At 45.7% G+C, this 20,764-nt stretch overlaps 1 protein-coding gene across 1 annotated transcript; it reads left to right on the top strand.

The window, feature by feature from the left end:
* Positions 1 to 395: 395 nt before the first annotated feature.
* On the top strand, positions 396 to 19,124 carry UNC119 (unc-119 lipid binding chaperone). Its single transcript, XM_064729307.1, has 5 exons — positions 396 to 596; positions 9,935 to 10,048; positions 10,970 to 11,072; positions 11,770 to 11,942; positions 13,351 to 19,124. The coding sequence occupies exons 1-5, from the start codon at positions 476 to 478 to the stop codon at positions 13,461 to 13,463; spliced, it is 624 nt and encodes a 207-aa protein (XP_064585377.1). The 5' UTR covers positions 396 to 475; the 3' UTR covers positions 13,464 to 19,124.
* The last annotated feature ends 1,640 nt before the right edge of the window (positions 19,125 to 20,764 follow it).

The raw sequence follows: 20,764 nt of genomic DNA, 5'->3' as shown, positions 1-20,764 counted from the left end.
TGTGTGACCCTCCTTTAGCCTTCTGCGGGGTACCTACTGCCCTGCTTTCCATTGGCCCCACTTTCCTGGCCCCACTCCATTGCTTTATGGGCTCTGGCTCCTGTCTTATGGGTATTTAGCCAAAAATACTTGGTTGGGGAGGGGGGGGCAGTTCCTGGGGTCCATCCCGTCCTTCCGGGCCAGGTGTGGGGTCTGTCCCCACCTCACTTGGGGGACTGATCCCCATGGCGGGGGGTTCTCAGGAGGGGACACCCCATTCTCCTGCAGCAGCCAGGGTTTGCCCCGAGCCCCTGGGAGCAGCGTGGAGGAGCCGAAGCTTTCCTTCCTTGCCCCGTTCCTCCGCCTTCCCGCGGCGCCGGGCGGTGCTGGCGGCCGGGGGCGGGCCGGGGGCGGTGATGGCGATGCCCCTCCCGGTGCGGCGGCGCGCAGCGGGGCCGGGGCCGCTCACACCGGCGGTGGCGGCGGCGGCGGGGCCATGAAGGTGAAGAAGAGCGGCGGGGCCGGGGGGGCGGCGGCGGCCAGGACCGAGGAGGAGCTGGGCCGAAAGGCGCTCATCGGGCCCGACGATGTGCTGGGACTGCAGCGGGTCACCAGCGGTGCGTGCCGGGGATGGCGCGGCGGGAGGATGGGGACCGCGTCCCCGGGGGGAGAAAAGGGCAGCCGGTTCTCCTCTCTAAACCGGGGGGAAAAGAGGAGCTGTTTGCCCTTTCAAACCCAGAGGGAAAAGGGGAAGCCGTGCCCCCTTCCCTGGGGACAAGAAGTGGGGATGCAGCAGGGCAGGGGACGGAGCCCGCAGAGGGATGTGTCACCCCGGGGGCTGGGGACCAGGGGGAGAGCAGGGGTTCTCCCTTCTCTTCTTGAGTGCAGCCCCCCAACTCTGCTCGAAGGTCGGTGTTGGGATGCTCCTCACTGCTCTCCCCATCACCCCATTCCCTGTGTCTGCTCCCACGGCAATGGGACGGGCTGGATCCCTGGCCACAGCATGGGGGGACACCAGAGCAGCCCCCAACCCATTTTCCCCCTCTCCAGAGTAGCACCCGTGGTCTTGAGGGCATTTTGGAGGCGGTGGGTGGGAGTGTGTGCCTGGAGGGGCTGTTGTGCTTGGCAGAAGAGCTCGGGACAGCAGCACGCAGGGCTGGGGAAAGGCCAGGGCAGGGGGGAATGGCTTCACACTGATAGAGGGCAGGTTTAGATTAGATATTAGGGAGAAATTCCTAATAGGGAGAGTGGTGGGGCCCTGGCACAGAGAAGCTGCTCTATCCCTGGAAGTGTTCAAGATGAGCGTGGATGGGGCTTGGAGCAGCCTGGGCTGGTGGAAGGTGTCCCTGCCGCTGGCAGAGGGTTGGAACCAGATGGTCTTTAATGTCCCTTCCAACCCAAACCATTCCATGGCACTGCCTCAGGCCAATGATGCCCAGGGACAATCTGCCCCGGTGTCCCAAAAACTCTTTTTTCCATCTCCCAGGACCTCTGGATTGTCTCTCTGTGCTGTCAGGACTGGGGGGCTGCCCAGGGGGCTGGCTGTGCTCTCTGTTCCTCTCAGTGCTCTGCCCTCCAAGCCAGCTCAGTGTCACAGGCGGGGGCTGTGAGGAGCCCTGGAGAGGAAGGATGCGGTGTGGGTGCTGCTGCGTGCAGGCAGCCCCGTGGGGCTGTGTGTGAGCAGGAAGGGAGGAGCACAGCCCAGCAGGGACTCGTGTCAGCCCTCAGGAAGGGCTCACAGAGGCTCCTCTGAGAGGGGCTGCTGTTGCTGGGGACCTTTGGGTGCCCTTCTGCGAGCTGAGCTGGTGCAGCTGTGTGATTCAGTGCCCAGAAATCCCCTGCCTGTGGCAGGGAGAGCACGCAGCAGGCACTGGAGCATCCTGCCAGCATCCTCAGCTGGATGGTGGATCTCAGCCATGGCTGTGTGAAGCTCTGTGTGCTCACTTCATGGCAGCCTCAGTGTCCCTGCCCTCGCCAGGGCTGTCTGGAGGGGACAGGGCCACCCCACAGCCTTGCTGTCACCTTGTGTGGCATCAGTGGGGATGGATGGTGCTCTTGGTAAACTCCTGCCTTCCCAGGGATTGTTAAGCTGGTGAGCCAGGCTTGGAGCAGAGCTGGTTGTTGTCTGCCTCTTCCAGCCCTGGGTCAGAGTGCTCTGGAGCACAGGGAGGATGTGAAATGCATGAAAATGTTGTGTTCTCCTCCTGCTGTGAGACTTGCTGGTACCAGGGTCAGAGCCAGGCACTGTGATGATGTCCCAGGCTTACCTTGGGAAGTGCTTCCTGTCCTGCTGGATGTGTGGGAGCCAGGAAATGCTCCCCACACCTGAAACCCTCGGTGAGTTTGGGGATACAGGTAAACAGTGCACCCATGTTGAGCATATTGTATTTTATCACCCAGGAACACTTTGCAACTCCCCTTCTCAAGCTCAGTTTTCATCCTGGTGGGTTTAACAGAAAGCAAAGACCATTTTTGAGATTTCTAACACCTAATGATTATTTGGGGCATTCTGTGGCCTTTGCTCATTTCTACACCTTTAAAAACAGATGGCCAGAAATAGCAATGTGAAACTGTTCTGCTCTTCTGCTTCAGGTAGGGGAGGAGGAAGGACCAGGCTGTGGGAGGGAAGTTCACAGCTTCCCCAGCCTTTTGGACGTGCTGGGTGTCAGGGCAGACACCACACCCTGTTGCAGCAATTCTGTCTTTGACAGGGTGGAGGTGAAGGAGTCGGTGGTGGGGCTGCAGCAGAAATGTCCTGGTGCCCTGGCTGCCCTTTGTTGTTCCAGAGAGAGGATAATCCATCTTTATCCAAACTCCTGGGCCAGTAGCGCTTCAGCTCACACACTGAACTGTATCCTGCCTGGGACCTGGGGAGGGCTGGCTGTATTTTAGGGTTTCTTCATCAACCAAAGCCCAGGAGGGCTTGGTACCACAGGAGAGTGTGTTCTAGGAATGCTCACACCAGGAGCAGCCTTCCAGGTCTCCAGGGAGAGGTGGAATTCTGGCTGTAGCACAGAATGGTTTGGGTTGGAGAGGACCTTAAAATCCACCTCGTTCCAAGTGCCTCACCAAGAACCTCCCACTAGATGAGGATGCTCCAAGCCTCACCCAACCTTTCCTTGAACACCTCCAGGGATGGGGCAGCCACAGCTTCTCTGCCCAGCCCCTGGCATTGCCTCAGCAGCCTGACAGGGAAGAATTCCTCCCTAATCGTGCTTCCATCAGGCAGCACAGCTGGACTTTGCTCTCCCAGTGGGTGCAGCTGACCCAGTGTGAGCTGGCAGGGTGGCGAGGCAGGATGTGGCTCTGTGGGCAGCCACGGGAGCCAGCTGGGCTCTGCTCTTAATGTGCTTCTAATAAGCTTAACTGGGGAGCTGTGTGAACTGCCCTGCACGTTCTGTGCCCTCCCAGTGTTAAATTCCCCATCAGCTTTTGTGCCCACAACGTTTCTGGGCATGCTGGGTCCAGCCTGGTGGATCTGGGATGCTGCTCTGGGATATCTGAGCCTCCTGGGCAGGCTGGGTCTGGCTCTGCTCCAGCTGGATCAGGTGTAAGGCTGGAGAACCATTTCCTCTGCAATTAGTGAGATTTGTCACTGGCTCACACAACTGTGGTTGGGAAAAGCGGAAAAAGCTCATGACGTGATTAATTTAAGATTAGCAAAAGAGTGGGGCAGAGCTCAGTTCAAATTGCAATTAATTACTGAGGCAGCCAGAGCATCAGAGGAGTCAGATGTGTAACAAAAGACAAGCTCCAGCCTCTGAGGCTGCCCTGCTTATCACCTACATGCTTTGCCTGGAATACCAGATCAAATCTTATGTTGTAGGTTTTATTGTAATGCTGATTTTACTTTAGGAAACCGAGGGGTTAAATAATTGATTACATGCTTGGAAAGAGTTTCAAAACAAACCCTAAAAATAAGGAGCACACACGTAATCATTTCTGAAAGTAATCTCTTCCTTGAGCTGTCACTTGGGATTTCTCTGAGACTTCTCTAGGCAGCTTTAGCTAAAGGCCAGCTTGGCACAGGGCTGCCTCAGTGGGTTAGGCAGGCCAGGCCCTTCTTGAGGGACTTCCATTGCAGTTTCCTGCAGTCAATTAAAGAAAAAAAACCCAAATAAACCATTTCCCTCCCCTCTGCCTCAGCAGTTCAAGTCCTGTAATGCTAAACCATCCAGGATCCATGTTGAAGTCAGTTTCCAAATCCATGGGGTTTTGATAGACAAGGAGAGAGGGAGGCACTAACAGGAATGTGAGGCAGATGTGCACGAATCCATCTTCAAAGCTGCTCCTGGACCATGACTTCCCTCCTCAATTAATGGGGAGAATGTATTTTATTAGGAGCTCTGTGTGTCTCTGAGGTTAATAAATCCCTGCCCTGCCCTGTCCAGGGCTGTGATGTGTGGCTGTGTTTTGATGTGCTGATTTCTTGTTGCAGAGCTGTGCCAAGCCGCTCTCCCCACGACCCTTCCCTCAGCATCCCACACAGGCTCTGAGCTTTTCCAGGGCTCTGTGTTTCCCCAAGTCTCACAGCACAACAGGAGCTGTTAGGGTTCCCAGGGGCAGCACACACAGTGTGTGTGTGGTGTGGGGATTCCTCCTTCTCCCAGGATTGTGGGTTTGGGCCATGGTGGAAGTGGGAAAAATAAGAGGAAAGCTGAGGGAGTCAGCCTGAGGGTCTGGGCAGAGCTTGGCTTTGGCTCAGCCCAAAAATAGCTGATTTAGTTGATGTTGTGCACGTGGTTTCAGACTTTGAATGCAATCAGTGAAAAGGGGGTAGGAGAAAGTGTTTGGGTGCCTTGGAAATGGGGGAAGAGCAGCTCCATCCACAGGCTGCAGGGCTGTGATCAAATTAATTGTGAGAGGGTGAAGTCTGGAAAGCTCTAGCTAAAATTAAAAAAAGAAAAAAGGAGATGAGCAGGCTGCCACAAAAATCAGAGCCTGGTGAGCTGTGCAGTAGGACTTGGCAACTGAGGGGCTCTGGGGACCTTGGGGAGTGCCTCCTGTCCTAAATCCCTCTGCTTCCTTGACAGTAAATGTGCTGCTGTGGAAAAACCCCCGTGGGATCCTTGTGGTGCAGGATTGTCCCTCTGGGGCTCTGCAGCAGCCTAATTCCAGTGTGCTGGGTCAGAGGGCAGCTGCTCCCTCCCTGTGCAATCCCCTGCTCTCTGGTTCCCCAAACCCCATGGTTTGGGCTGGAGGGATTTATTTTACAGGAGCAGATCCTGTTTCCTGGCTGGCTTGGTGTCACAGGGCTGAGGCAGAGGGCAGGGAAATGGTTTATTTTTTCCTTTAACTGAACCCAAGCTGTCTGGGCAGGTGTATCAATAGCACCTGGAGCCTGGCCTGCCTTGCCTCAGGTCCTGCTCTGTGTCCTGCGTCACTGCTCGGCCTCTTCCTGGGGTCTGGGCTATTTTTGCTTCCTCCTGAGACTCTTCAATCTGATAATCTCCTAATCTCCAGCTCCTGGCAATTCCTCTGCAGTTGTCTTGGCTTTATACCTGGCTTATGTCTTGGGAGTTGGCTTCAAAATAGCTCCTGACCTTGCTGGTTAATGCATGTTAGGAAATAGGCCTGCATAACTATAGGAGCCTTCTCATCCATTCCCTAAATTGTTGTTGTTTGTGTTGGGGAGAGAAATTCCTGTTACAAGTCTCTGCTGTTGCCTCAGTCTCTTGTACAGCATCCTCCTGATTTACACCCATTTCCAGGACCAAATTTTCAGTTTTTTCTTACCCTGGGTGCACTCTGCTTTCCTTAGTGGGCTCTTAAGGCCTTAAAATAGGAGCTGCCCCATCTGAGATTAGACTCTGATGAGCACAGAAATATCCCTGGTGTCTGTGAGAGGGGACACGTGCTTCCTGCTGATTGCAGAGATGGAGAAGGGATCTTGAAAAGGAGCACAACAAAGAGTGTGAATCTTATTGCCCATGAGCTTGTGGTAAAATGGGCCTGTTGGTGTGGTTGCAAAGGAAATTTGGAAATACAGCATTGAATTTTAGCTTTCTGTCATGAGGAGCAAACCTGATCTTGTGTATTTAAATGACAGGGAGAGGTCCAGAGGACAAAGTGCCTTTGTTTGCTTTCCTGTGTTATTTAGCTCTGCATTATCCCTCACCTTTTGTGCTCCTCTGTAACACCAGCTGCTAAAACACACACCTGGAGTTCTGCACCAGGGTTCAGGATGTGCCAGTGCTCACAGGCAGTGCCTGCTGGCATTGTTCTGCTGGTTTGTTTTGTAATTTTGGTTTGGTTTGGGAGCACAGGAAGGTTTCCTGTGTAAAAACTGTCTCCTTCCTGAATTAGGCAGTGGAGGTACAGCCTCAGAACTGCACCAGGGGAAGGAGCACCTGCTGATTCTGAGAGCAAAGCCTGAGCCCACTGACCTGTTTGGGGTCACTTTGGAATCACTTTTTCCTACAAAGGAAACTGGAGAATTTGTGAAGGAATTAATTGAGCCAGATTCACCTCTGCTGCTTCCTCAGACCACCACAGTGGTGTTGGTTGTGATCCAAACTCTTCACAACTTGTGATGGGTTTTAAGATAGAAATTGTCTCTAAAAGTGGACACTTGCAGATCTTTGGGCATGATCCAGAGGTTATGGGAAAGAAGCTGGAGAGGCACCACCAGGAATGAGGATGTGAGTGAGAAGTGGCTGCTAATACCAGGTGAATTGTTTTCAGGAAGGGATTGGGATATGACAATTCCCTGGGCTTTAGGAAAGGGTAGGAAGCACTCCTCTTTTGTGACCTTTTTTTTTTACTCTACTAAATGTGGGTTCTTATGGATAAAAACCAATCTGATGGGTTTTTCATGGCAGTGCTGCTGTGTCCATGCCTTCATCCCTAAATCAGGTGAGTACTGACGGCTCAGGGACACACCGTGATGGTTCAGTTATTAACAGGGAAACAGCACAACCTGCTTCAGGGGAAGTGGAAGAAACAAGAAAATATTGTATCCTGAGAGATCAACCCGCCATTCTCAGTTTCTTTGTAACAATCCCCTCCATGGAGGTTTGATCTCTGAAATAACCAGGGCTGCTGCCTCCCTTCCCCAAATCCTGGCGACGCTGAATTAGGAAAAGGGAGGCAGATGAGACATTTCAGTGAGTCACGGAAGTGTGGGCAACTGGGCCCTACAGTAATTTAAAAATAAGTGTGTATGGGATGAGATTAGCAAATCTGACAGTGCTCAGCTAAGCAGAAGGATCTGCCAATTGCAAGCAGCCCATTCCCAATAAGCCCTTCCAGTGCAGCCTCAGGCTCCTGTTACGTGTGGGGGGAAAAAGCCAGCACGTGGCTACTTTGATTGATTTTTGAGCAGGAACAGCAGAAACAAATGTAGTACAGACTGAGTGGAATATATATGTAATACAGAGTGAGAGGAATATATATTCCTCTGTTTTTCCTTTTTTTTTCTTTTTTTTTTTTTTTCTTTCTAGGAGATTGGGCACTGCCAGAGGGAGGGAAAAAAAACCATTTGATTGCAGTATTCTGGCAGCTGATCTTCCCGGATGGCATCCAGTTGTATATTGGCATGCTGATTAAAAAAAAAAACCCATAACCCAACCCCAAAAAAGGGTTTGAAATATTATCAGGGCAAAAAGAGCTGGAAAATAACAGCGTAGGGGTGCAGGCATCAATGAGCAGGAGCCTGGTGGGGATTCTACCCGGGGTTTACTCCTCTTTGGAGGCTCTGCTTGGCTCTGCTCAGCTCCAGATGAGTCATGGACACTGTTACTGCAGCAACGCTGCTGCCAAGGAGGGGGATAAAGCTGTTGCCATGGTGCTGGATGGGCAGGAATTCTGCAGGAGTAGAAACACTTAATAATTAACTTGCAGACAAACGCAGCGCTTCAGATTCGCCAGCGTGCTCCAGGGAAGGTGTCCTGGGCTCCTGGGTGACTCTGCCTGTTGCCAACAGCCTTCCCAGGGAACAGCCAGTGGCCATGGGCCCAGGGAGGGGAAGCTGGGCTGTGGGAAGCTGTGCCTGCTTCCATCAGTTTGTGTTTTGCATGCTGGTGCTGGGAGCTGGGAAGTTGTGGGACGGGTTGGGAATTGGGGTGGCTGATGTGTCAGAGCCCCAAATCGAGGTGTAATTGCAGGACATCTCCCTGAGGAATGCTAAACATCAGGGCCTAGGGCGAGGGATGGGTTTAAATTCCTGTCCTGTCATCGTGGCTACTGTTAAAGGTGCTAAAGGAAGATTTTTTGTGCAGTTCTTGGGATGTTTGACCTAACACAGCCTTGTGTTTTCTTGTGGTAGTAAAAACGTTGAGTGCTTGTGTCAGTTTTCCTTGTGCTGTGTTGATAGGGAAGGGAAAATCCCTGCCAAATGCCAGGGATGCTTTGAGCACTGTCCTCTCCCTGAACACCCATTTATAGAATTGTAGAAACTCAGAGTGTTTTGGCTTAAGAAGGACCTTAAAAATCATCCACTTCCATCCCCTCTGCCATGCAGGGACACCTCCCACTAGACCAGGTTGCTCCAAGCCCCATCCAGCCTGGCCTTGAGCACTTCCAGGGATGGGGCATCTACAAATTCTCTGGCATTCCTTTGACTATTCACCATATGGGGTTGTTGGAGAGCAGTAAAACCGGCCAGGGATAACATTTAACACCTCTGCTCCTTGTACTGAGCTTATTTGGACAGTTCTCCCAGTTATGGAGGTTTGGAAGGAATAAAAGGCTTCTAGGAAAATGCTGGTGCCAGGTGTTTGTGCCCAGGAGCTCAGAAGTCTCTCACAGAGGTCTTGGATTTCTTAGAGCTGTGCTGAAGTTGGGTTGGCATGGTCAGGTCTGAGCTCTGAGCACTTGTACCTTGTTTTCATGTATTCAGTGACTGAGCCTCAGGTGGATGGATTTGTTGGAGTTTCAGAAATAGGAAAGCAGACAGAAATAAGTGATTAGCTCAGATTAACAGCAGGAATTAGTAGCTGAGAAAGTGTTTTGAATCAGAATGTTAAAGTGTTATTTTCACCTTGGAGCCTCCAGAACCAGTCTCCTACATCAATCAAATGTGCTGTTGTTTGAAAGCTGACCTGGCTTGTCTACACAGAGCATTTCTTTAGATTTGTCAGGGTGAAGTGAGTTATTGGAGCTGCATTCAATCTGTGCTGTGTGTGCTCCTTCCCCAGGGAGGAGGAGGATGATTCCTGTGCCAGGAGCTGGCTCAGGGCACAGCAAGGCTGAAGGCCAAAGCTGTGGGGATTTTAGTGGTGGAATCCTCATCCCTGGAAATGTTCAAAAGGCCTGTGGATGTGGCCCTTGGGACATGGTTTAGTGGTGAACACAGCAGTGCAGGGTGAAAAGTTGGACTTGATGATCTTAGGGGGCTTTTCCAACCTTAACAATCCTGTGATTCCGTCTTTGACTTCCTCTCAAAGATACAGCAGGGAAGGGCTCTGCTCCCTGTTTTCCTGACACAGGGAAAGGCTTCACCATAATTTCAGTGCTGAGGAAAACAAGGCCTGGTGTGGTGTGGTGAGGCCACCCTTTGTGTGCAGAGGGCTGGAGCAGGGAGGTGGCTCAGGGGAGGACACTCCTGTTCCAGTTAAGTGCAGCCAGCTTAGCTCCCAAAGCTGCTTAGCCCTCGCATTCTGCCACAGGGCAGTTTTTAAAACAGGCAAAGCCTCTTAACCCTGGAAAGGCTGGGATTTGATGGAGGTGCTGACTAGTCTGGGAGGAAATGGGTGCAGGAGTTGCTGGCACAGAGTTGGAAAAAGGTGATGACCTCTGAGTGTTGGGGGAGAGAATTCTTTCCCCTGTCCTGTCTGAGCAGGGCAGTGTGAGCCTCCAGAACTGAGATGTCTTCAGGGACATCAGTTTTGAATTAAAACAGGCAGCGGTGGAGATGCATTTGGGCTGCTCTCACTGCTGGTGTGGCCTCCAGAGAGCAGCCAGAAATTCCTGATATTTCAGGGCAGCCTTCATTTAAATTTGCTTCCCCCTGCAGATTATTTGTGCACTCCCGAGGAAAATGTTTACAAGATAGACTTCACCAGGTTCAAAATCCGGGACATGGAATCTGGCACAGTCTTGTTTGAAATCACCAAGCCAGCAGCTTCAGGTGAGTGCACACACAAAATAAGGTTTCCATGAACAAATGCTTTCTTTTGCCTTTCCCCACTCCTTTAACTCCACACATTTCCCAAAAGTAGCAGAATCTGTCCACTGCAGGAGGGCTGGAGCCCCATCTTGCAGCAGGAATGTTTTTCAGGTGTCTCTTTGTACTAACAGGGTGAGCAGAGCTGGCTGCTGCTGTGCTCTTCCTGTTGCCATCTGTGATGGGAAGGGACAGATGGATGTTGTAAACAGGAGCAGAGGAGGAGGAGGAGATCACTGGGTGGCTTTTTCTTGGCTGTTATTCAGCTTGTGCCCCCTGCACATAGTTTAGCTCTTAGTTTAACATCTCTCACTGAGGAGTCAGGAAAATGGTATTTCCAAAGGGGCGAAACTGCCAACAGGCAAAGGAAACAAACTGAACATTCGCCTTTTATTTTTGGTTTGATTAATTTTTAGGTGTTACTTGTAAGCATCCAAGTTTTGCCTGTTGCCAGTGGTGATAAAAACCCAGGGCAGTTGTTCTGTTCCTGGCCTAGCACTTTTAACCCTTCCCCACCTCCCTGCAGGTGAGAAGAAGTTTTCTGTAGCTTATAGGTAGCAAACAAAACATGCTAAGGGGAAATGGCTTGTTCATAGTCACTCTGCAGTCCTGATGTGAGAAATAGAAATCTTCTGGATTTCTATTCCTCATCCTCCAGTAGATGAGGAATAGAAATCCAGAAGATAAGAAATTACTCCCACCAAAGGGCTGTCTCTCAGCATTCCACCTCTGAGTGACCAGGGGTGGACGCCTCAGGACTGAAGTGTGAGCTCAGCACCAGAGCGATTCCCTGGCTCGGGTGGCTCAAGAACCCCACCACAAGTGTTTCCCCTGAGTTTGTGGCTCTCAGGCAGCTCTGACAGAGCTCTCTTTGTGCTTTTGCAGAGCGGGAGCACAATGACAGGAAGGACGTGGACCCCAACGCCGGACGCTTCGTGCGCTATCAGTTCACGCCCGCCTTCCTCAGACTGCGGCAAGTGGGAGCCACGTGAGTAACCCCCCCTGCTCCTTGGCCTGGCACAGAAAACAGCTGAAATCTTGGGGAAAAAAACCCCTCTTTTCCATGTTCATCCTGCCAGGAAGGTGATCGAACAGGGGGCTTTTTCATTTATTAAGAGGCTCTCCAAATCTCTGTCGCTTTAGGTTTCAGCCTGGTGCTGAAGGGATTGATGCTAAAAGGGGCAAAATAAAGTGGGAGGGGTCTGGGGAGATCTTAGAGCAACTTCCAGTGCCTGAAGGGACTCCAAGAGAGCTGGAGAGGGACTTTTGGAAAGGATCTGGAGTGACAGGACAAGGGGGAATGGCTCCCAGTGCCAGAGGGCAGGGATGGGTGGGATGTTGGGAAGGAATCATTCCCTGTGGGTGCTGAAGCCCTGGCACAGGGTGCCCAGAGAAGCTGTGGCTGTTCCATCCCTGGAGATGCCCAAGGCCAGGCTGGATGGAGCTTGGAGCAACCTGGGATAGAGGAAGGTGTCCCTGCCCATGGCAGCTTTAGGATGTTTATCTAATGCTGCGGTGTGTCCCTGCAGAATGCTTTAAGTAAAAGAGGAAACGATAATTTGATTAGTGCTGTTGCTTTATATTTTTGGCTTTTTTTTTTTTCAGAGCTCTCTTCTGCCTTGCAGGAATATTGCAGATCTTACTGAAGCATGAAAGCTCACGTCAGTTTTACCCTTGTTTTTCAGGGTGGAATTCACAGTAGGGGACAAACCCATTAATAATTTCCGTATGATCGAGCGGCACTACTTCCGTGACCAGCTGCTGAAAAGTTTTGATTTTGAATTTGGCTTTTGCATCCCCAGCAGTAAAAATACTTGTGAGCACATCTATGAATTCCCCCAGCTCTCGGAGGATCTCAGTAAGTTCTTTATTATGAACTTTCATTTCTGGGTTGTCACACCATGATGTTCATGGTGTTTTGGGGGAGCCCTTTCTTAAATGCTGTCTCTAGAGAGTGGGTGGGGTGGAATAATTCATCCTTTTATATCTGTGTTAACACTGATTTTGTTTTCTAGTAGGATGTATCTCATCACACACCAGGCAGTTGCTTGGGTTTATTATTATTTTTTTTTAATTCATAAAAGGGAAGCTTTGGTATCAGGGAGAAAAAAGATAATTGTGTTATAAAACAAGCAAAAAATAAGATTAAAAAGACATCCAATAAATGGATAACTTAAATGTTATGATCTGTTTTAATGTTTGATGTGCTATATTGTGAGCTTGAGAGGTTTTAGTATGAACATAACTTTTATTTCCTCTCCTTTCTCCCAAGACACAATAGCACAAGCACTAAATCTCTGTGATTTTCCTCGTTACAACCCCTAATTGTGTGTGTCAGCACTAATATTGCAGTCTGTGGAAAATACAGTGAGGCTCTGCTGTCAGGCCAGAACAAATTTACTTTGGGTTTGCTGTTTTATCAGTGGTTTTAAAAACAAAACAAAAAGAACCCCAACCCAAAATGTAATGGGTTCTTATTCTGAGGTCCCCTTTGTATGGTGCCATAATATATTTGGATTATGAACAGTTTTCGTCCCTGAAATTATTCAAAGAAATTGTGGATGTGGCACAAGGGTGAATTCATGTTGGATTTTAAGGCCTCTGAGGCCTTTTCCAACATAAAAACTCCATAATTATGCTTGAATTATTTAAAAGATATTAACAAGGAGTTGTTTTGGGCAATTCCCATTTGGGTTTTGGTTTTTGATTTTGGGGGATGCTGAACAATGCTTGAGCCCAGCATTGGGGAGTGTCCCTCTGGTCTCCTTGAGCCAGGTCTCAAACTTTTGGAGATCTATTTCACACCCAAGATAACTCAGCTACCCTTAGAAAGCATAAAATCAGCAGGGTGGCTTCTGTGGTGGTGTTGGAAACAAAAGAGTTTTAATAAAAGGCAAAATAACTCTTTACAGAGAAAAACCCAGCCAGGTGCAGGAGGTCCTTTACCCCTGGTAAAACACCTGACAAAAAACATGAGTTTCTTTGTTCTCTTCTTTTTCTAGTAAATTGCTCAGGTGGGACTTTTAGGCTCCTGTCCAAGTTTGAGGTGAAGTCCCCCAGGTCCTATGAGGTGTCTTTTCACCTGATTGAGGAGAGAAACTTCTGGGCTCTTTTCCTTTTTGAGGAGACAAAGGATAGTTTTGTCACTCCGTTAACAGGGAGCACATTCCTATATGTCCCTGTTAATTGGGTTTTTTGGTTAAATTGGGTTAATTTGGTTTAATTTCGGCTTTAATTGGGTTAATTGGGTTTTTCCCCCCTCACAGTTCGAGAGATGATCCTGCACCCCTACGAGACACAGTCGGACAGTTTCTACTTTGTAGACAACAAGCTGGTGATGCACAACAAGGCAGATTATTCATACAGTGGAGGACCTTGAGGCTGGGCTGGATGGCTTCCTCTTCTTCCTCCCCTTCCCTCTGGAAGTCGTCAGGGATCCCAACACCTCCAGCTCCTGCAGTGTCACCTGGACAAGGATCCACCCACCAAGGACTCTTTGCCACAGTAGGAGTTTCATGACATCTCTCTTGCGCTCTGAAGCAGACCCGGCTCTTCAGAAGCTTTTAAGCTAAAAATGATCTTTGGATACCACTTCCCTAAGTTCTTTTAAGTGTCTGCTTTGAAAATGGCCTTGTGGGACCTGAGGGGTTTTGCCCTAATTCTGTGAATTTATGTTCTTGCCCTCGAGTATCTTTTAGGATTGCTTTCCCAAAGAATGTAATCAGAGAAAACCATGGGAGTGGATGGATGCAAAGGCAGAGGTTTGGGTGGTTGTTTCTCTTTGTGGATGCTTCAAAGGCCAATTTAACTTGTCCAGCCTGTTGAAAATATCGAGCAAAACATCTCACAAAGGCAAGTTTCATCTTTAGACCGGCTCTCTCCATGAGTGTTTCATCCTTTAGTTTCAATCCTTCTGGGTAATGTTCTGTTTAACCTTGGCAACACCTAAACCTGCAATGAAGAGCAATAGTTCAGTGACAGAGCCGTGTTAATTGGGTGTTTTTACATTTACATTCCTTTTACATTTCAGATGAAGGTACAATGGCATTGTGGGTCTATGAACCTCCCTAAGTACATTCCATTGATTTCAGTTTTTTTTCCAGAAAAATCAGTAAAAACAGGAGGATTTTAGCTTTATTTAACATTCTTGCTTTATTTAACATTCAGCCTTTTCAAGCCACACATTTCCCATGTCTATTTTTTCATCTCTGCTCGATACCAATATAAGGACTTCAGCACTGCTTGTTAGAGCAACATTTTAATTGTCTAGGGCAGCTGGGTGGTGTGGAATTTCCAATTTTCTATGTGTATCTGCATTTAGAGGAGGTTAAGACAGCATTTCCCCATTGTTAAAAATGTTTCTCGTCAGATAATAATACAGGTGAAGCTAAATCTAATAATCTGCGACTTTAACAAAGAGCAAAACATTTAGCAAGAGTTCTCTCTTCTCTTCTGGAAGAAGTTTAACACCAATTTAGCCCAAGAAACAGCAACACCAAGAATAAACTAGTGTGGGGTGACCTGTTGTCATGAAACCCTTACTCTGAAGGTCAGTTCACTGATACTTAAAAAAATAAAAAAAGAAAAAAAACCAACAAAAAATAAAAGACAGTTGCAGTCTGTAGATATTTCTATAAATACTTGATGTCTCCATGTCTAATTCTGTGAGTTGAAGTGGAACATTTTATGTTAGCCTCAGATAGGTGTAATAATTGTAATAATTTTTATAAAAATACCATTTCCAGTCGTGATGAGCATCTCTGTAGTCGCAGCCTGTGTCAGACAGGACAAACAATTCCAAGTGTAGCCTCAGGCCAGGGAGGTTTTTGTGCTCTTGTTGGGGTTGTGGTCACTTTTCAGTGTGTCACCATTTGTGTTTGGCTTGGCTTTTTTGACTGCTGAGAGAGGAGGCAGTTTTTTTAAAAAAAAAAACCCAGTGATTTTAGGTTACAGCACAGTTTTTATTAAGCTTGGTAGCTACAAAAGTGTGTTAAGTTCACTGATTTTACACAAGGAGTAGCTTGTAGTAATTCTTATCACAGTGAGACTTGTATTTATCACTGTTTTTTGTCTCTAGTGTGTTAAATCATACAAGTAGCCTGCAGCTGACTGATCAGTTTGAGAGATACAAAGGATTTCCTCATTATTTTTTAGGATTTTTTCATTATTTGTGCAGTACTTTGAGCTACTGACCATTAATTTTATAGCACAGTAATTACTAAAGATGGAAATAGGTTCAAAAATGTTTTCATTCCTCCCCCAATTTATTTTTTTTAATCAGGGCTGTTAAATCATATATCCAATGACATTTTGCAAGTTTTAAGTATTTCTGAGCTTTGTTTCAATTTGCAGGAGAAAAAAATGCTAATTTAAAGACAAAATAGAATGAATATTTATAATTACCACCCTTCACAGGGATTTTTGGGGGGTTATTTTTCACCTGCTGTTCATAATAGTCACTTCAGTGACTATAATTTAAAAGACTTTTAGGAATGGAATTTGCCCAGAATTGCCATTCATCTATTTAATATGTTGGGATGAGATCAGTTGTACTTTGGGTCATTTGATGGAGTTTCCTCTGAAATAGTTATGTTCTGCTCCTTTTTTATGCCATCTCCTTTTAAGACTTATTAAAAAAATAGTAATTCCATAAAATATTACTGCAATCAAGGGAAATTTGAGTGGTAGATATGCCCCTTATAAAAGAACCAAGAGAAAGTCACTGTGCTCCAAGGAGTGCCGAGTGTGGATGGAATTTCTGACATTTTTCTAGTGTAGTTTTGAGGTTAAGCACAAGAGGATGAATTATCAGCTGCTCCTCTCTGAGATCTTTTATAATTCAGATTATATATGTAATAATTCCAGTCTCACAGAAAATTTACTGTGAATCATATGGGAGATATTACACTGAGTGAGATTGTCGCTTAAATATTATTAGGAATATTTTAAGCCAGAAATAAAGATTGGACATTTTCAATAAAATAAATTTCAACCAATTTTAGATTTAACATTTCAGTTAGGACAATTTTACTCTTATTAAAAATCCCCAGAGTTTGTCACAAGCAACAAATTCTGATTCCTAAAGCAAGGCAGACAACAGAGCTTTCTGTGGGAAGTGCAATGAAGATGCTTTTCTGTGTCCCACTGAAGCAGTTATCACTGTTATCTCTCTGTTTCACTTGGGAATTATTTGTTAGCATTTCCTCAAGGCCATCCACATCCACAATCTTTGCAAACACGTGGGAATCACTGTCCAGGAGAGAGATTCTGATCCTTTCCCACCTGCCCATGCAGCAGCATCACGTGTGGTGTTGACATGAGGCACCTAAACAGCACTAAAAGAATGTTTATTCAAAAGATTTGGCTGTAGAGTTGCTGTTTTCATGCCACTTCTCTCCTTGTTTTGCTTAAAAACCACCTTCAAAATTTAGTGTAAGGACCAAGCTTTGTGCAGCACCCAATAATTTCAACTTCCTTCTGAGAGGGAGCTGAGTGTGCAGCTCAGTTGTGAAACCCACATTTTTTTCCCTTAAATTGGCAGCTGGTTCTTATTGTAAACCAGTTGAGAATGAAGTCTTAGCAGCATTGTTCACAGAAGAATTTGTTAATCTTCTTGACTAGCTATTATTTTGTATTTTAACTTTCATCATTATTGGGTTTACTTTGGAAGTTCATTACGAAATCCCCAAATATTGGCTCTGGGAAAAAAGGAATTGTTGTATTTTCTTCCTTGATCTCATTTTAAATATGACTTTAATTAGCACTGCAGCTTTGTTTTAACAAGCCAGCCTGGCAATTTGGGATCTGAATTTCTGAAAGTGAAAGAAAACATCCAAGAGCTAACCAAGATTATCTGCTAATAATGCCCTATGTTTCCTGTCATAAAACAGGATTAAGTGTGTGCTTTACACAGTGACTTAATCTTGGAAAAAGAAACTGAGTCTGTCTGAGTGCTAATAGTGACATAATTTTTCTGAGAGACAGGGAAATTACAGCTCAACACATTCTTTCAGGGAAATTATAATTTGACATATTTTCTTCACTTTGTCAGTCTTGGATTCCTTTCACAGTCAGGATTTTTAAGGAAAGCAGCAATACATTGGTGGTGAGCTGCATGCTCTAATAACTCACACTTCTGTGGCAGGGAGAGAACCAATTTTTTTTTTTTTTTTTTTTATAATTAACACATCAGCTGTGGTTGAAAATTTAGAAACTTTGCTCTCAGTTCAGTGGCAAAAGCCAAAATTGTTTCTGTGAATTACCCGTTATGTGGTGACACGTCTGAAATAGCTGAATGATCCACCCTTCCTGACTCAGAAGAGTTTATTTATTTATTTATTTTAATGTAGAAAGTCTCCCCAGGGTTGAAAACAAATCTGCTGGGGTTCAGTTCTTGCTCGTAATCTCTCTCTATGTCTTGGTTTTTTTGAGCAGGTCAGTAAGATGCTCTATTTTCCACCTCTGTCCTCTGAGTTTTATTCCAAAATCTTGTGTAGTGTCACACTGGTGGCTGGCTGTGTGTGAAACATGCAGGCAACCTCCAAAATCTCTTCAATTTGAGAAAAAGCTGTTAAGATGTATTGAGAATTACCCTACATATCAACCCCTAAAAAATAAACCCCAATCTTAAAGGCAAGAGCTGCAGGGAACTTTTAGTTATGCAAAGATTGGGGCTATTTAAGGTAAGAAAATGCTAATACCCAACTGTCATATTTAGTAAGTATTATAAAAATGCTCTATTAATTATTCATAGCCTGTAAAAGATGGTTAACAGCTCAGTTTTAATTAGCTCTGGTTAGGAAGGAAACCATAGAAATCATTGCTGCCGTTTGGGGCTGTGGGGCAGCAGCTGGAACTGTGTGTGTGGCACAAAATTTGGGCAGATTTATCTGCATTTTGGGGGGGAAAGTGAGGGAAAGGAGGACAAGGACAGAAAAAAAGCATTAATTTCAGCTGTTTGGACCCAAGAGCTTCAAGGCCATGGTGGGTGACTCAATTTTCTCCTGGGTTTGAGGCAGCTGGGAGCTCCTGCTCGTGGCTCTTCTCTCTACCCCCAGCATAAACACTGCCTAAATTCATAGAGGCTTTTCAATATTAATGTTAAATACCACTGAGAGTTCATATCATCTAGTCCACGTGGAAACTGCTGATTTATTTGAGGGCTGTGGTGCTCCAGGTCTCACCTTGCAGCTCAGTTGTTCTCCCCATCGCTGGTCAGTGGGTGAAATGGTGTTTGTGTGTCTGCAGCTCCCCAAAAACCCCCTGTGCTCCTGCCTGCTCTGGTGTCTGCTTCTATCTGAATACACCCAGCAAACCTGTTTGAATGTGACTTTTTTTTTTGTTGTTTTCTTGGCATAGAAACAGAATTGTCTGTATTAAAATGTATTTATAAAAAAAAATAATCTATTTTTTGGGGAAGGAAAGTAGGATTCTGGTTACTATAGCACTGGGGAAACGTTAGGAGCATTTTTACTGAGTTAATTTCTAATTCTTTGTACTTTGGTAGTGATTTGTTTGCTAGGAGAACATCCACTGTGGCCCATCCTGTGGCAATGCAATGCACTGTCATGCAGAGAATCTGGTTTTCAGAAAACTGGGAGTCCTTTGTTTCCTTTTTGGGACAGGAGGGAACTGAGGAGATCACCAGGAATAGAAGAAACCTTGGCACAGAATCCATTCTGTGGCTTTGGCTTCAGCCTGTTTGACTTTTTGCAGATTAAGTAGAGAGAGAGAAAAGACTGAGACTTAAAAAAAAAAAGAAAATTAGATGCTACAATTTAGTCTTCCTGTAGGAGAAGGAGAGTCCTTAAATTAATTTATACAAGGTTTAAATAGGGACTGCACTTGCTTCAATTGGTTTAATATTGGCAGCTTAGTCATTGATGTGCATCCTAGGGAATATGCTTAACTTTTTCCATTACCTTGGAAAACGGTTCAAAAACCTGTCACTTCCATTAGCAAGTGTTTCTTCTCCTGTAACAAATTGCAAAATGTGTAAAAAAAAAAAAAAGAGAAATAAATTATTGATCCTAGAAACAAGGGTGATTGTCTATTTTATTTAAATATTTTGGTGAAAAAAGCATTCAAACTTTCATTTCAAGTCCCTTCCATCAATATTCAAACTCCAGTTTTTGTGCAAATATGAGTGAGCAGTTTCATTTTGTGGTGATTGGTGGAAAGACTCTGCAGTGGTTTGGGTAGTTCTGTGGGTAAAACCATCACATTAAAACTGCTCAAGTGGGATTTAACTTTCAGATCGGGAAAATGTCTTGGGGTGTAATTAAAATAAATTGGTATCGATTGCATTAATGGGACTCTGGAGCTGCACAGATCACAGCTGTTTATCAGGCTGCGATTTTAAAAAATTTGCAAGTTTGAAAAGTCAATTTGAGAATTTGAAAAAATGAAAAATGTGAAAAAGAAATTAGTTTCAAAGTACATTAACAGAACGTTGCAGTTCCCTGGATCCCTCTTATACACCAGGTTGTGCTTCTGAAGAATTTCTGCCTGCACTTTGGAGAATCAAGTTTTGAAATTAATGTGAAAATTGCTGTCCCTGCCTTACTGACTAAAACTGAACCAGCAGCTTGAGCTGAAGTGATTTTTACTATGATAATTCCATCTTGGTGGCTTTGATATTTTATTCAGAAATTCCTGGGAATACCTCTGTGTTTCTCTGGGAGCAGAACAACTCTAAGAAGAAGAGAAGTAAGATGGTTTTGTTTGAAAATATCTTCTGTAACTCATTTTGATTCCACAAAATTCCTGGGGACTCCTCACTGCCACAACATCCTGGGGGACATCATTGTGTGCTGGAATTTGAGTGAGGAATTTATTAATACAAGGGTTTCCCTTTTGGATTGCGACTTGGAATTCTTGCAAGGACTGGATGCTGATTCACAGAATAGCTAAAAAAATTTAAAAATACCAAAATCAATGCTAATAACTAATAAAGCAGGTTAAACAGTCTCTCTGATTACCTGGGCTTGCTTAGAAATCTTCTGAGATTGCAAAGAACCTTAAAAGGAAAAAAAAAGCATTTTATTACCAAGAAAACTCCACAGTGTTAAATGTCTCCCAAAATACCCTGCATTACCAGTGCTCCTCCCCATTTAGCTGATTTATCAGTCTCATTTATTAATAAATATGCCTAATCATTCTGGAGATGGTTTCTGCTTCTCCTCAGATTCTTATTTCCTTTGGCATTTCTCAGCTGCTGAGTTATTGTGGCAAATCTTATGTTCACCCCATGTTTCTATTTTATTTGTCATTGTTCAAGGGCATTCATCTATCTCTGACTTGCATTCCCTTAGTGTTTTTTACTTGTAGGAAGAACACTTCTCAGTGATAAAGTACTCTAAATTTCCCATTTTTTCACTCTAACACAATAGATCTTACTTTAAAGATAATTTTAGAGATTACTGAAATCTCTCATTGCATGCTAGGATAACCCAAAACCATTTATTCTCCCTATTTGAGCCCACAAAATAGAGCAATTCCTTTACAGAGATGATATTTTTCCCTTCATCAGTGCTGTACAAGAACTTAAAATAGGAGGTGAAATCATCCTGGATAATGTATTTTAATTAAAACTACAAAGAGAATTTAGGTAGGTAGAACATAATTGCAGTTGGATGATTCCCAGCCCTTATTTTGAAAACTGACTTGGGACCTTATATA

Source organism: Zonotrichia leucophrys, chromosome 19, assembly GCF_028769735.1.
Source record: "Zonotrichia leucophrys gambelii isolate GWCS_2022_RI chromosome 19, RI_Zleu_2.0, whole genome shotgun sequence".
In the NCBI taxonomy this organism is placed as follows: domain Eukaryota; kingdom Metazoa; phylum Chordata; class Aves; order Passeriformes; family Passerellidae; genus Zonotrichia; species Zonotrichia leucophrys.
Note: the sequence above shows the minus strand (reverse complement) of the source record. Positions and strands in the feature narration are given on the sequence as shown.